The 15,673-nt window shown below is 41.9% G+C and overlaps 1 protein-coding gene across 1 annotated transcript; it reads left to right on the plus strand.

Moving 5' to 3' along the window:
• Positions 1-2,884: 2,884 nt before the first annotated feature.
• On the plus strand, positions 2,885-12,928 carry LOC141765231 (3-oxo-5-alpha-steroid 4-dehydrogenase 2-like). The gene is made up of 5 exons (XM_074631310.1): positions 2,885-3,307; positions 7,272-7,435; positions 9,517-9,618; positions 10,679-10,829; positions 12,461-12,928. Exons 1-5 carry the CDS (start codon positions 3,024-3,026, stop codon positions 12,525-12,527), a joined length of 768 nt encoding a protein of 255 aa, XP_074487411.1. The 5' UTR covers positions 2,885-3,023; the 3' UTR covers positions 12,528-12,928.
• The last annotated feature ends 2,745 nt before the right edge of the window (positions 12,929-15,673 follow it).

Consider the following 15,673-nt stretch of genomic DNA (forward strand, 5'->3'; position numbering starts at 1 on the left):
ACCTCTTCCTCGGAACAGCAAGCTCAGAGCTCTTGCCCCTGAACTCGATAAGCTAACAGGCCTCATAAGAGTTGGTGGAAGGCTACGGAACTTTCAAGGGTCTCTTGAGATTCCTGTGCACCCTGTTGTGTTGGATCCTTCACACCCAGTCACTAAACTGCTTGTTAAGGACTTTGACGACCGTCTTCTCCATTCTGGCCCCGAGCGTGTCTTTGCTGAAATCCGTAGACACTACTGGATTCTCCGTGGGAGGCAGGCTGTAAAACGTCATCAATCATCCTGTCCCGCTTGCCAGCGATGGCGAGCGAAGCCTAAAGTCCCCCTTATGGCCGATCTTCCACCTGCCCGTCTTAGGCTATTAAGCCCTCCATTCCTTTCTACAGGAGTAGACTGCTTTGGGCCTTTCATGGTCAAAATCGGACGGCGTAGTGAAAAACGCTGGGGTGTCATATTCAAGTGCATGACGACCAAGGCAGTACACCTCGACCTCCTCAACTCTCTGGACTCTGATGCATTCCTCCTTGCTCTCAGGAGGTTTATATCCCGCCGAGGTAAACCTATGGACCTACATTCTGACAGGGGCACAAATTTCCGTGGGGCTGAAAGGGAGCTTCAAGAAGCATTTCATGCAATGGAACCCGAACTTCAACAGAAACTCAGTGACTATCAACTCACGTTCAAGTTCAATCCTCCAAACTCTCCTCATTTTGGCGGTATCTGGGAGAGAGAGATTCGATCAGTGAAGAATGCACTTCGAGTTGCAGTGGGTCACCAACCAGTGTCTGAGGACATACTTAATACTGTGCTGATAGAGGTGGAAGGAATCCTTAATTCAAAACCTTTGGGATACACCTCCTCAGATGTGGCTAACCTGGACCCAGTTACACCAAACATGCTGATCATGGGGCGGCGAGACTCCACCTTACCCCAAGTAACCTACGCTCCTGAGTCCATGGGGCGGCGCCGATGGCGCCAGAGTCAAATCCTGGCAGATCAGTTCTGGTCACAGTTCATTCGGGATTACCTCCCTACCTTGCAACCACGGAACAAATGGCTAACTGCGACAGATAACCTGGAGGAGGACACAGTAGTCCTTGTTATGGATCCTCAACTGCCCCGAGCCCAGTGGCTCATTGGAAAAGTAAAAAAGGCCCATCTCAGTCCGGACGGACGGGTCAGATCTGCGGACATCTTGATTCAGGACCGGACCTACACCAGACCAGTCGCACGGCTTATCCCGTTGCCCTCACTGCCACCTTGACAACTTTAAGGAACTCGGTTCTCAGTCACAGAAGCTGGGCTCCTGTGGGGGCGGCTGTTGTAAATTCTTTCATTGTCAAATGGCAGCCTCTGCCATGGACAGGATAACCTCATCAAAATCATTCCCCTGCCTGCTGGCCAATTACACACAGGTGGCCTCAATCCACTGAGGCCATTCATTCCCCTCCCCCTGATTGGCAACTGCAATCAGGTGTGTTGCTTCAAAGACTATATAAGGCCCACAGCAGAACCAGCAGAGCTCTCTGCTGCATCATCCAACCCTCTGGCCATGCGTCCCTGCGAATGTAAGCCTGTTATTTGACCTATGTTAATTTGCAACCCCTTGTTTTCAAGCCAGTTATTGACCACAGCTTGTAATTGTTCATTTGTTATTTAGTATTTAATTTATATTACTAATTTGAGTTATGTACTCTTTTGCACTGCAGAAACCATGGTTGAACTGATTCCGTCGTCCTCTCTCTTTAATTTGAGAATCTTAGGCGGTTGGCCCTGCCGGAACCCAAGAAAGTTTTATTAACTACTACTACTACTACTGCTACTTCTACTACTACTACTACTAATGCTCCTGCTGCTGCTACTACTACTACTGCTACTACTACCATTACTACTACCACTACTACTAATACTACTGCTACTACTACTGCTACTACTACTACTGCTACTTCTGCTGCTACTACTACTACTGCTACTACTACTACTGCTACTTCTACTACTACTAATGCTCCTGCTGCTGCTACTACTACTACTGCTACTACTGCTACTACTACCATTACTACTACCATTACTACTACCACTACTACTACTACTGCTACTTCTGCTACTGCTACTGCTACTACTACTACTACTACTACTGCTACTACTGCTACTACTAGTACTACTACTACTACTAGTACCACTACTACTACTACTACTATTGCTACTAGTACTACTACTAGTACTACTACTACTACTGCTACTACTAGTACTACTACTACTACTACTAGTACTACTACTACTAGTACTAGTAGTAGTAGTACTAGTACTACTAGTAGTACTACTAAGTAGTAGCAGTAGTAGTAGTACATGATTAACTCATGTGCAGTACTACTGCAACTTTTCACCCAAATACCACTTTCTGTGTAACGAGTTAATCATGTCATGTTCAAACTCAGTGTTCTAGTTGATGTATTACAGCGCTCATATTCATTGTTTTTTTTTGTTTTGGGTGTTTCAGTTCAGCTGTGAACTCTGCCAGTTCAGTTCCTTATTTTGACATCCTCTACGAGTCATCGACATTTCTAATAGTTGACACACAGGAACAGACTCCCAGCCCAGTCTCTCTACTCCTACAGAACAACCACAGTATTATTTATATTTAGTACACACTAGATAGTCTAATGGGATCCTCCTGCTGACCTCTGGTTCACCCACAAGTTTTGGAGGTTTGTCTCATTAGTCATCATCTCGCTCTCTCTCGCTCTCGCTCTCTCTCGCTCTCCCTCTACCTCTCTCTCTCTCTCTCTCTCTCTCTCTCGCTCTCTCTCTCTCGCTCTCGCTCTCCCTCTCTCTTGCTCTCTCTCGCTCTCGCTCTCCCTCTCTCTCGCTCTCCCTCCTTCTCTCGCTCTCTCTCTCTCTCTCTCGCTCTCTCTCCCTCTCCCTCTCTCCCTCTCTTTCTCTCTCTCTCTCTTCTCTAATATAACCCTCCTCCTTCGGTCTCCAGTCTTCAGTGCTGAGGCGAGTGGAGCCGAGTCAGTATCGGTGTGATGGAGTGCCGTGAGGCCGTTGTTTCCTACCTGAGCTGGGCTCTGATCCTCGGGGGCGGGGCCTTCCTGTTGCTGCAGACCCGGAGGACCACCAAGTACGGCCGCTACCTGCCAGCGCAGGCTCGCTGCTGTCCGGCCCGGCTGGGCTGGTTCCTGCAGGAGGTCCCAGCCTTCCTGCTGCCGCTGCTGCTGCTGCTCACCGGGGAGCCGAGGACCGGGGTCACCGGAGACAGCACCGGGAGGACGCTGCTGCTCTGCACCTTCATGTTGCACTACTTCCACAGGTCACCTCATCTTCCTCATCCTCATTTACAGAGCATCAACTAATGAAAGTGTACTACATGATGAGTATCAGTACTCCGATCCTCTTCTGCAGTAAAAGTACTAATACTTCACTGAAAACATGCCTACTACGGTCTGGGTATCATCGGATAATCCGTTATTCCTTTGGAATTCAGAAAGGAAAAAACTTTTTATTTTTTCGTTTCTGAATCAAAAAATGAAAAACGAACCCAAACCGGGCCGTTTGTTTGTTTTTGCGAATTCCTTTTCTCATTATTCGTTTTGAATTGAAGAACGGAAGTCACGTGGGTTTTTCGTTTTTTCGTTTTAAACCAAAAACGAAAAATGAAATCACGTGGTGCTCTGTTTGTTTTTTGTTTCCAAACGAAAAACGAAAAAAACAAATTAAAAAAACGATCTAATTTAGTTTCTTCAAGTTTCTTTCTGTCATTTTCTCTTTTGAATCGAAGAGCGGAGAACGGCAGTCACGTGACCCGGAAGTGAAGGCAAACATGTCAAAATAAAAGCCAAGAAGATAGTTTGGTCATTCTATAAAAGTGTAACATTATTTAAGAACAGGATCAAAGTAACAGTAGAAGATAAATAGAATAAATAAATACACAAATAAATACATACATAGATATTTTATTTTTTTTGTTCTTTTCATTAACACATGAATGTCTTTTATCCAAAGTGTGTGATAAATTACAGGGAGGGTCTCTACAGATGTTATACAACAGGGAGGGTCTCTACAGATGTTATACAACAGGGAGGGTCTCTACAGATGTTATAAAGAACTCTCACGTAATTGACACTTTTCTCTCTCACACCCTTACTATGGGCTGTTTCTTTATGTCGGCAGGTGAGAAGCACTATGTGGCTACTCCTTTCAACACACCTGACACTTCCACCTGATCCCTTCACTCCATTAGGAAGGCTGTAGCCGAGTAGTTCTACATCATGATAATGCTGATTTTTCAACCAGTGACTATGACATTAATGCCAGCTAGACAGAATAAAGCTCTGTCTGTCATGACAATAGTACTGGACTGAAGGCCACTCCATCAAAATCATGGAAATTCACAATAATTAGGCTGGTGCTAAAAAAGCCGACGCAAGTAAGCCAAATGATCTTTGGCCTATCGCAATAACCTCCATATTGTGTAAAACCATGGAACGAGTTCTTGCCAGCCACCTGACCAGCACAGTGGCTACTAAGCTAGATCTGCTCCAGTTCGCTTAAATAAGAGCGACAGAGTCCCAGACGACGCTGTGCTGACTCTGCTTAACACAGTCACTAAACACCTGATGCATCCTAAAGGTTATGCCAGAGCTTTATTTGTGGATTTTAGCTCAGCTTTTAACTCAATGAAGACGCATATTCTCCTGAAAAGGCTCCTTGATCTCAACATCAACACAGGGTTAGTTGTGTGGATCAGAGGGTCTGTGTCAGGGAGAACATGTCAGACAGGCTGCCCACAAGGCTGTGTTCTTTCCCCTGTGCTATTCTCTCTTTTTACTAATGAATTTATGACCAATGAGAAACATTTTAGACTGTTTAAGTATGTGGATGACATGGCCTTAGTTGGCCTTTTACAGGAAACAGGCCCACTAGGTGAAGCTGCCTATCTGGCCCACGCTACAGCCCTTCAGACATGGTGTCACACTAACCAGCTAGAAATCAATGTGGCCGAGACGAAAGAATTAATCATGTGCTGCACAAAACAACATTTGATCACAGAGCCAGTTTCACTTGATGGCCAACATGTTGAAACTGTGGGACACTTTAAATACCTCGTTACAGTCCTGGACACCCAGGTGAGCTTCTCTGTAAATACAGAGTATATCTTCAAGAGATGCTCACAGCGACTTTATCTTCTAAGGAAACTTAGTGGCCTCGGTGTCAGCCAGCAGATTTTAGAATTAGTGTACAAAACTATTGTTGAGAGTGTTTTAACCTTTAACCTTCCTGCCTGGTACGGTCACCTACACTGTAGATAGAAGAATAAACTGTCTAGGATTGTGTCAATAGCAGGCAAAATAGGTGGTAAACCCCAAAAGCCCTTGACTCAACTTTTTACAGAAAGGACGAGGAAGAAGGCGAGGAGCATCCTGGCAGATAGCTCCCATCCTCTCTGCAGCCAGTCGGGAGGCGCTATAGAGCCCCTCTGGCAACTAAACATGTGTTTAAAAAGTCTTTCATCCCAAATGCCATCAATACTCTAAACTCAACACAGTGACTGAGCAGATCTGAGCCACAGACACTGACATGAACTGTTTTAATGTGTAACATAACCTGTCTCTGTGTTTTACTAACTGCTGTCTGGTTTTTAATGTCTGTTGTTTTCTGTGTTTTGTGAGCTGAAGACAAATTTCCAGCCTGGTGAACAATAAAGTTTGATTGTATTGTATTGATCAGATCATATTGAGGGGCCGTCAGCTTTACAATTTAGTTTGGAGGGAGATTCGCTATCAGTGAAGTCAGTGCATTTTATGAGTAGGCCTTCTGTGACGTTACCCACCACAGGGGTCAGAGGTCACCACTCCTCAATCCACAAGAAAAGAAACCAAAAAACCAATAGAAACTTTTATTAGCTTACAGGAAGAGCGACGCTGCTCTTCCTGATTTCAACATATTCATCATAACAAGCAACGTTTCAAACGCGAGCAGAATATAGCGGACACGTTTCCACAAACAAGACTCCAAAGCTCCAAAGACGAATCCGGTATGTTTAAACATTGTAATGAAATACTAAACAAAGAGGCATTCACGAGGACAGCTACGTATTCTCTTCCTGCTTTCAACAGCTGCCGTAACTACGACAACCACAGACTCATTCGGCTGAAAGTCGCCAGTTAACAGGGTCGCCTGATAAACCGTAACACCGGCTACCAAGAATGGAAGATTTGATATCGGTCTGTAGTTATTTACTATTGATGAGTCCAGATTGTTCTTTTTGAGAAGTGGTTTGATGACAGCAGTTTTCAGTGCCTGTTGGAAGACTCCTGAAACAAGAGATGCATTGACAACCTGTAAAAGCTCTGAGACCATACAACCTGTTGGCAGAATGTCAAGGCAGCATGAGGAGGATTTTAGATGTTGTATGATTTCCTCCAGGTATGTCTGATTTATTGGATAAAATTGTGTCATGTTATTTGCACCAGGTTTAAGGGGGCGCAGGGGAAACAAACATCCTGTACCTGATAAGGAGGAAGTGACTGCTTGTCTGATTTTGTGAATTTTTTCTATGAAAAAGGAAGCAAATTCATTGCAGGCCCTGGAGGATAAAAGTTCAGAGGCTACTGACACAGGAGGGTTTGTTAGCCTGTCGACAGTAGCAAACAGGGCACGTGCATTGTTGTTGTTTGTTGAAGGACCGCCTTGAACACATAACACCTAAATTTGCATCTTAACAGATCCTGTTAAAATTTGCATCTTAAAAGGATCTTAACAAGATTCAAAGTCATGTGCTTGAATAATGTTTTGTTACCCGCCAAGCATCTTCTCTGTGCAGGTGAGATATGACTGCAGGAAACCATCACTGCACACGCTGTTCACCAGGAAGTAGTTCCCGTCCCAGAGTGCTATCGATCTGAACATCTGTCTCTAAGAAAGAGAAGAGAGTTTCACTAAATCTGGATCTTTTCATTGTTAAAAAAATATCTCATCAAAGTTTTTGCTTTTGACCAAGATCCACTAAATATCCTGCTAGTCAGCTGCTTTCTTCCATATCAAGTAGCCGACGGTATAACTGAGCTGCACACACCAAACAATGGGTTCTTATTACAGGACACCAAGTGGTGTCTGTTTCCCTGCAGCATAGAACGTTTTATTTTGAAAGTGGTGTCTGTTTTCCTGCAGCATAGAAAGATTTATTTTGAAAGTGGTGCCCAGTGGTTGCATTTTGGGGGGGAAAAGTACCAGATGAAATGTGTAAAAACAAACAGGATGTGACTGTTCTGCAGGAGTTTTATCTACGTCTTACTGACCAGAGGACGACCTGTCCCGCTGAGCGTCGTCCTCTTCGCCGCCGTCTTCTGCTCGCTCAACGGCTTCCTGCAGGGACACCACCTGCTGCACTGCGCCCGGTTTGAAGACACCTGGCTGACGGACGCTCGCCTGGCTGCAGGTAGGTCATCACACAACATCCACCAGACTACAGGTTTAGTCAGTTTGGTTCTAAATACTACATTACCCATGAGCCTCTGCAACCGTTGGCATGGAGAAGAAGCCAGAATGTGAAACTGCCGAAGTTAAAGATCAAACGACAGTGTGAAGCCCTGTGATTGGATGTTTGCTAGTGAAATGCATCTTGGTAGTCGTAGTTTAACCTTCTTTTAAGGTTAGCACAGTTGTTCAGCTTCTGTTCTGATGATTCAGCGTTTCATGTCCAGCAGACAGTCAGCTGACTGTAGACTGGGAGCTGACCAGTACAGACTAGTAATCAACCTCCGGGTCTGAATAGTGAAGCCTTAAACCTGCATCCTCTCTAACAGCCAGCAGGGGGCGACTCCTCTGGTTGTGTAGAAGTCTCTGAGAAAATGAGCTTCTACTTCTCTCTTGATTTATTCCCTCAGTAAACATTGTAAACATGAGTTCATGGTCTCAATCGCTAGTTTCAAGTCTTCTTCAATACAGCATGATGTTCATTTAGTAAATGATGGTCCCATTTAGAGTCAGATAGACCATAAAGCAGGGGATGCTTTAGGGCGGGGCTACGTTGTGATTGACAGGTCGCTACAACTTTAACCCTTTCACTGTGTGCTTTCACTTCATCAAAGTTAATTATAACATTTTGGTCGCCTAAAAATGTCTTATTCAGCGTTCCGTTGTACTTAGCTCCACCCTCTCGTGTCACTTCTGGTTGCAAAAAGCCAAGATGGCGACGAACCGAAAACCAAGACGTCCAAAATCCAAGACGGACAAAAACCCCTCTATATCTTTACATAGACAACAGTTGATGATATATTAATACTCTGGATATCGAATAGAGAACCTTTAACCTCTTCCAGATGTGAGCAGTTTCTCTGTCTCTTCTGTCCTGGTTTGACCTCCTGACTCGAGACTGATGGCAGATGACGAGTGAGTGTTTGCGTGACTCCCTGAGGGAATGGAGTTTTTATGTACCATCACATGTGTGAACCAGATGGCTGTAACAGTCGGTGTCTGTGTCTGACCTTGTGCATAGAAGACCTGGTTAGTAACGTCCTAAAACAAAAGACAACAGAAAAATAAGTGTGCAAGAAATGTTGGATACATTTTTTTACTGTAGGTAATAAAATAAATAAATTACGGAACTGAGGGAGAACGGTGATATTCAGAGAAAAACTACAAACTACAAACTACAACGACTTATAGTAGGAAATTTACGAGAAAAAATATGTTTTTTTGTCACGGAACCACATGGCTTCACTTTGAAAGGATGGATGAACCTCATCTATATATACATCATATTATATTATATTATATTATAATTACAGTCTATTATATCATATTATATTACAGTATATTATGTTATATTATATTATAGTATATTATATTATATTATATTACAGTATATTATGTTATATTTTATTATTATATTATGTTATTTTATGTTATATTACAGTATATTATGTTATATTATATTACAGTACATTATTTTACAGTATATTATATTATATTATATTACAGTATATTATGTTATATTATATTACAGTACATTATGTTATATTATATTATATTACAGTACATTATTTTACAGTATATTATATTATATTATATTACAGTATATTATGTTATATTATATTATATTACAGTACATTATTTTACAGTATATTATATTATATTATATTACAGTATATTATGTTATATTATATTATATTACAGTACATTATTTTACAGTATATTATATTATATTATATTACAGTATATTATGTTATATTATATTACAGTACATTATGTTATATTATATTATATTACAGTATATTATATTATATTACATTATTATATTATGTTATATAATATTATATTACAGTATATTATGTTATATTCAATTCAATTCAATTCAAACTTTATTTCAGACACACAGGAGGGTCCATAGCAATAAAAGAAAAATAAATATATTATATAACAGTATATTATGTTATATTAAATTATATTACATTATATGACAGTATATTATGTTATATGATATTAATTATGAATTCTTCCTGTTTGTGTATTATGAAGGCGTTATTCTGTTCGTGGTCGGTATGATCATCAACATCCACAGTGACCACATCCTGCGCAACCTGAGAAGACCTGGAGAGACCGTCTACAGGATCCCCTACGGTACCACAGATCCACACTTGATCCTGATCCACACTAGATCCTGATCCACACTAGATCCTGACCCACACTAGATCCTGACCCACACTAGATCCTGATCCACACTAGATCCTGACCCACACTAGATCCTGATCCACACTAGATCCTGATCCACACTAGATCCTGACCCACACTAGATCCTGACCCACACTAGATCGTGATCCACACTTGATCCTGACCCAGACTAGATCCTGATCCACACTAGATCCTGATCCACACTAGATCCTGACCTACACTAAATCCTGATCCACACTAGATCGTGATCCACACTTGATCCTGATTCACACTTGATCCTGATCCACACTAGATCCTGATCCACACTAGATCCAATTGATCTTTGCAGCTGGAGGTCCATTTCCTTTAGTTGTGAACCCTCTGATGAGCTTGTGAAGGAATTCTCCCTTAGAGAATCGTCACCTTCATGCGTGTTGGTTTATCTTCTAGGCAGCTGCAAGCTCAGAGTTAAAATCATAAAAGATTACAAATTAGGTTACATTAGTATCAATTTATTCCGCAGATATATTCATCAAAGTTGCACAGAGTTATTAACAGAAGTTCTGGATTCATCAATGTGTCCCTGATACCATGTAATACAGTGTTCAGTTCGCAGTGAATGAACCCCGAGCTCTGCTATACATTTACTTTTATACACATTAGCAGGCGAACCCTGGGGGAGGGGTCAGGCTTTCTGCAGACCCAGTACTTTTCCATCCTATGTCACAATACATTTACAGGCCCACTCAACATTTCATCACGAGATCATTTATGTGATCATTCTTGCCTCGTCTTACATCAGTCACTTATCTGTAGACAGTCTAAGCCTAGTAGTTAACACCAAACTCGCTAAACTCCCAACATAATTAAGTTTGTTACACAACAACAGTTTTATCATGATATATTTCCAACACTTGCTGTAGTGGACTCCTTCATCGGGGTGTATTTTGTTGACTCATAAAGTAACAGAACTCTCCATCGACAGCAGCAGCTTCCACTTTTGATACCTGGATCTTTATTTTTCTCTCAGGGGGAATGTTTGAGTTTGTGTCTGGCGCCAACTTCTTCGGGGAGATCGTGGAGTGGTGTGGTTATGCGTTAGCCGCCTGGTCTTTACCCACCACCGCCTTTGCTTTCTTCACCGTGTGCTCCATCGGGCCCCGAGCCTACCACCACCACAGGTACGCTACCAGTCCAGCAGGTGTGTCATGAGACAATGAATGTCCCCCTTAAAACATAAAATGTCCAAGTTGTCCCATTAAATCATGAGCAGGATCAAAGGTGTTGACGTCACGTTACTCAGACTACCACAATAAAAGCGGTAACTTCCTTCTACCTCCACATAGAACTCAGATGAAGAAATGCAATACATAGATGAATTCATCCTATTTGTATAACTACTTATAGCTGCTGTGCATCTCTCTCTATCTCTCTCAACCCAACCGGTCGAGACCACCCAGAGCCGGGTTCTGGTTCTGCCCGAGGTTTCTGCCTGTTAGAGGGGGATTTTCTTGCCACTGTTGTACCTTGTTCATGCTCATGGCTGACCTCTCGTTGGGTCTCTAGATTATAGAGTATAGTCTAGACCTGCTCTCTATGACAGGTGTCTCGAGATAAATTCTGTTATGATTTGACGCTATATAATAATAAATTGAATTCATTAAATATCGCTCTCCTCAAAGCCACCAGATTCCATTCACAAAGACAGTAATTTTCCCTCTCAGAACACGAGAGTTGCTGGTCTACCGCTGCATCCATCGGTTAGTTAGTTTGTGTTATTGTGTGACTTTCTGATCTGAACTAACGTGGCGTCCACAGCAGCACATCGCTTAGCTTCCTGACGGTACTCCTGTCTGCTTCTCCACACTGGGAGCACGCCGACCGCCATCTAAGTTACTGTATTAATACACTGACTATAAGGATGTATATTTATATATCTCTATATATATATATACTGTATTAATACACTGACTATAAGGATGTATGTATATATATATATATATATACTGTTTTAATACACTGACTATAAGGATGTATGTATATATATATATATATATATATATATATATATATACTGTTTTAATACACTGACTATAAGGATGTAGCTTCATCTGGTTCTTTGACGTTGACTTCAAGTAAAATATGAATTAAAATATTTGTCACACCCGCTACTGTTCTTGCTGGAAGTATCACCTGAATGCCTGTTTACTACAGATCAGTGCTATGTACTGCATATCTTATTGATGGTTGGAAGAAAAATGATCACTATTAACTGGATGAAGACTAACCCTCCCACAATTGCTCAATGGTTACAAAAAGTCAAACAGGTGTACATGATGGAATACATGACTGCCCAGGTACAACTGAAATTGCCTATTTTTAAAAGGAGATGGATGTTAGCTATAGAATACCTTAGTTAGGACTTCTGCACTTAACTGTCTTGATGTATAGTTTTTGTAGGTATGTATGTGGGTGGATGTGGGTGCACTCCATCCAAATGCGGCGTTACTTTGTTGTACTACAGGTGAGGCCCAGTCTCAAGGTGGTTTTGTTTTGTAATGATAAATTGCCTGTTAACTTGTATTATTGGCAATAAAGTTCAAAAAAATATATACATATATATTTGTCACAGTTGAACCTGCTGAAATAAACATTTTACTTTATTAGGAATTCTCTTTTGTTTAGTGTAATGAAAGGCAGTTGCAGTATGTGTGTGAAATATCATAACTAATACCACGTCTCATCTCATTGTAGTGTTGTTGTTGATGTGTAGCCCCTCAGTGGTTTGAACAGTATTGGTTGTGTGTTGCAGAGACTACCAGAAGAGGTTTGAGGACTACCCTCGCTCCAGGACCGCTCTCATCCCTCTCATCCTGTAACCATGACGACGGCCAATCATCTCCAGATGTTTCCCTCTGCAGCTTCTGGACATTAAAACACTGCCAAGTGTAAGGAGATGATTAATTCCTCAAAAAGACGTTACCTCACCCCCCCAGTGGTGGAAAGTAACTAAGTATATTCACTCAAGTACTGAAGTATATACAGTATATAATAATGAATGATGATGTATTATTATAGCTTAAACTATCAGCAGTATGTATAAAGTCATTAAAATGAGCTCCACCTTTACCAGTTGCAACATTGAAGTGATGAACACATTAATGCATCAGTAATATAATGTAAATTATTCTGCAGAATGAGTGCTTTTACTTTTGGTACTTCAAGTATATTTTGATGCTACTTTTGTACTTTGACTTGAAAATAAAATATCAAATTATGATTATTTTTGACTGATATTTTAATTGCAATATGATTTGTGATATTAGAGGGAATGATAATTTTTACATCATTATTCTAACTTTCATTAGAAAACATATTCCAATGATTATGGTGTGATTGTTGGGATATGTACCAAACAAACATGTTTTATTAAGTCTATTATTAACACAATATCAGGGACCAATTGTTTATTTATATTATAATAAATACAGTATTTATGAAAATAAAAATCTTAATTTTTGTCTAATTACCCTTGTGATGAGGGTCAATTAGTGAATGCAGAATATACAGATCACCTGTCTGAGTGAATGCGTGTTTATTATTTGAATGAGACCAAAGTTTTCACGGAATACTTGAATATTAAGAGAAACACATAAAAACTAATTAATTACATCGACGTCCGTGCTTTTATTTTGAAGTACGTCTGCACAAACTGGAAACATGCGCGTCGTTGGGGTTACGTCACTTGTACGTAACCGTTGAACAGTATCGACGTGCTGCTGGAAGGGAGGGATGACGCCAGAGGCGGTTGGCAACACTGGGCTGTGACTGGACAGGAGATGGCAGAGGGAAGTGACGGATCAGGAAGCGAGTTAGGCGAGATGGAATTAGGTGGCGGGAGCTACGGAGAGTGGGATATAGCTCGGAAAAAGAAACGTAAAAAGAATCCAAATAATAAATCGGATGATAGTGATTCAGTTGGCAGAGAAGCTGTAACAGAGAGGAGGAGAGATGATTATAAGGTAATCATTAAACTGGCGCAAGAAGGGGCTTCTTTTGGAGAGTGGAATCCAATACAACTTACCAGATCAATATGTAAAGAAATCGGAGAAATAAAAAGTGCTAAAGTGTTGAGAAACGGATCACTGTTAATTATGTGCAAGGATGGAGGACAACAAGGGCGAGCAATCAGGATGAACAAAATAAATGGCAAAAAAGTACAATGTACAACTGCCTAATCAGGTGACGTGATCAAGATGGCGGAGTAGTTCTCCCGCTGCCCAAACTCCCCAAACTTTTCTGCTATAAAACCTTTGATCAGACCTCGTTTTAGTCAGTCAAACTTGCAAACAAGCAGATTAATATCTGCCTGCCTCGCCTATTATAATGCCGACGCGACTCTGCAATTCCAAGCCCAAAGAGACAGCTGACAAACAACAAACAATGGATGACGATGAGACCGCCGCCGCAGGCCGGCTGACAGTGGCCTATCTGGAAGCTACTTTGGAAAAGTTCTTCAATCAGGCTGAGAAAAACTCCAAAGGAAGATTCGAACGTCTAGAAACTCAACTGGGAACCATACAAGAGACACTCTCCAAACATGCTGAGGATATCAAGGCCCAGCGTACAATCACTGCAACGCTGCAGACACGGGTCAAGAACGCTGAAGACACCACATCGCAACACAGCCAAATACTGAACCAGCTTGAGAACAAATTCGAAGCTCTGGAGGACAGAAGCAGACGAGACAATCTGCGCCTCATCTTCCTGAAAGAGGGAGAGGAGAAGGGAAACGCACTGGCTTACCTGATGTCCAACATCCACAAGTGGTTCCCGCGGCTCACCGACAATCCACCGGAGCTAATGCGGGCTCATCGCATCGGACCGCCGCGTCCCTCATCGGCTGCTCCAAGAGTCATGATAGTGAAATGTCTGCGCTTCACAGACAGAGATCGCATCCTGAACGAGTCGAGGAGAACACCTGTGGAAGTCGCCGGCCACACTGTTCGATTCGCACCGGACTACAGTGACTGCACTGCCAGGCGGAGACGTCCCTGCTATCCGCTCATGAACCGGGCTCGCGGTCTGGGCTACGAGGCTTTCCTGCTGTACCCCGCCGTCATCAAACTGGTCCACGGCGCTGAGCAACATCTTTTCAACGAACCGGCAGAGGCAGAGACGTTCCTCAATTCCCTCGAACCCACGAAGAATAGTTCGTAACCGGTAAGACTCAAAATCTGAGCGCTCCACATCAACTCTACGCCACCACTGTACCATGCTGGTGTGTTTACCTCCGCGTCAAGTGACGAGTGACGTTGCATGACGGAGATGACGTTGTATGACTCTCGAACTCATACTGCAAGACTTTCCTGCAAACACTTAAAACTCTGCCATCTCTGCTATTTGGTTAATTATTTTCTAATGGGGAAAATGATATCAATTTATGTTGGATGTTTGATATTCAGTATTTAGGTTTTTCTTGATTCATGCCAGACTTTATCTGAGTATAAATATTAATAGCAAAATATTTCTGTTTGAAGATGGGCAATTTTGTCCCTGTTTGTTTTTGTTAAGCTATATTCCACTCAGATAAGGGATCAGCTTAAGGGGAGGGGGTAAGGTGGGTTCTTTAGCCCCTATATTTCCAGACTGTCTTTTTCACAGTCACAATTATTTTTGGGGTGGGTGGGTAGGGGTTCTGTTTTTTGTAGGGACACTTCTCTTTTCTCAGAGGAGTACAGGGTTGGGAACAAGAGGAGACCGGGGCACGGTAGACGTGAATATGGGACTGGACCTGATGAAACAACCTTATTTATCTTTATTAAACAGCTGTATTTTCTTTATTGAGCATACTTTGGTAGCACTGCTGTTCTCTTTACATATTCATGACTAACATTACACTACTATCTTGGAATGGGCGAGGCTTAAATATCCCTCAAAAAAGAATAAGCATTATGGATTTATTAAAAAGGAAAAAAATAGAGGTGGCCTTTTTACAAGAAACACACTTATTGGAAAAAGATGT

The sequence above is a fragment of the Sebastes fasciatus genome, chromosome 3 (genome assembly GCF_043250625.1).
Source record: "Sebastes fasciatus isolate fSebFas1 chromosome 3, fSebFas1.pri, whole genome shotgun sequence".
Taxonomy (NCBI): Eukaryota; Metazoa; Chordata; class Actinopteri; order Perciformes; family Sebastidae; genus Sebastes; species Sebastes fasciatus.

Coding starts and splice junctions, on each gene's coding strand:
- LOC141765231 (XM_074631310.1), top strand. CDS start 3,024: ATGGAGTGCCGTGAGGCCGTTGTTTCCTACCTGAGCTGGGCTCTGATC. Junction 9,619..10,678: donor CGTCTACAGGATCCCCTACG/GTACCACAGATC, acceptor TTTTTCTCTCAG/GGGGAATGTTTGAGTTTGTG. Junction 10,830..12,460: donor CGAGCCTACCACCACCACAG/GTACGCTACCAG, acceptor TGTGTGTTGCAG/AGACTACCAGAAGAGGTTTG.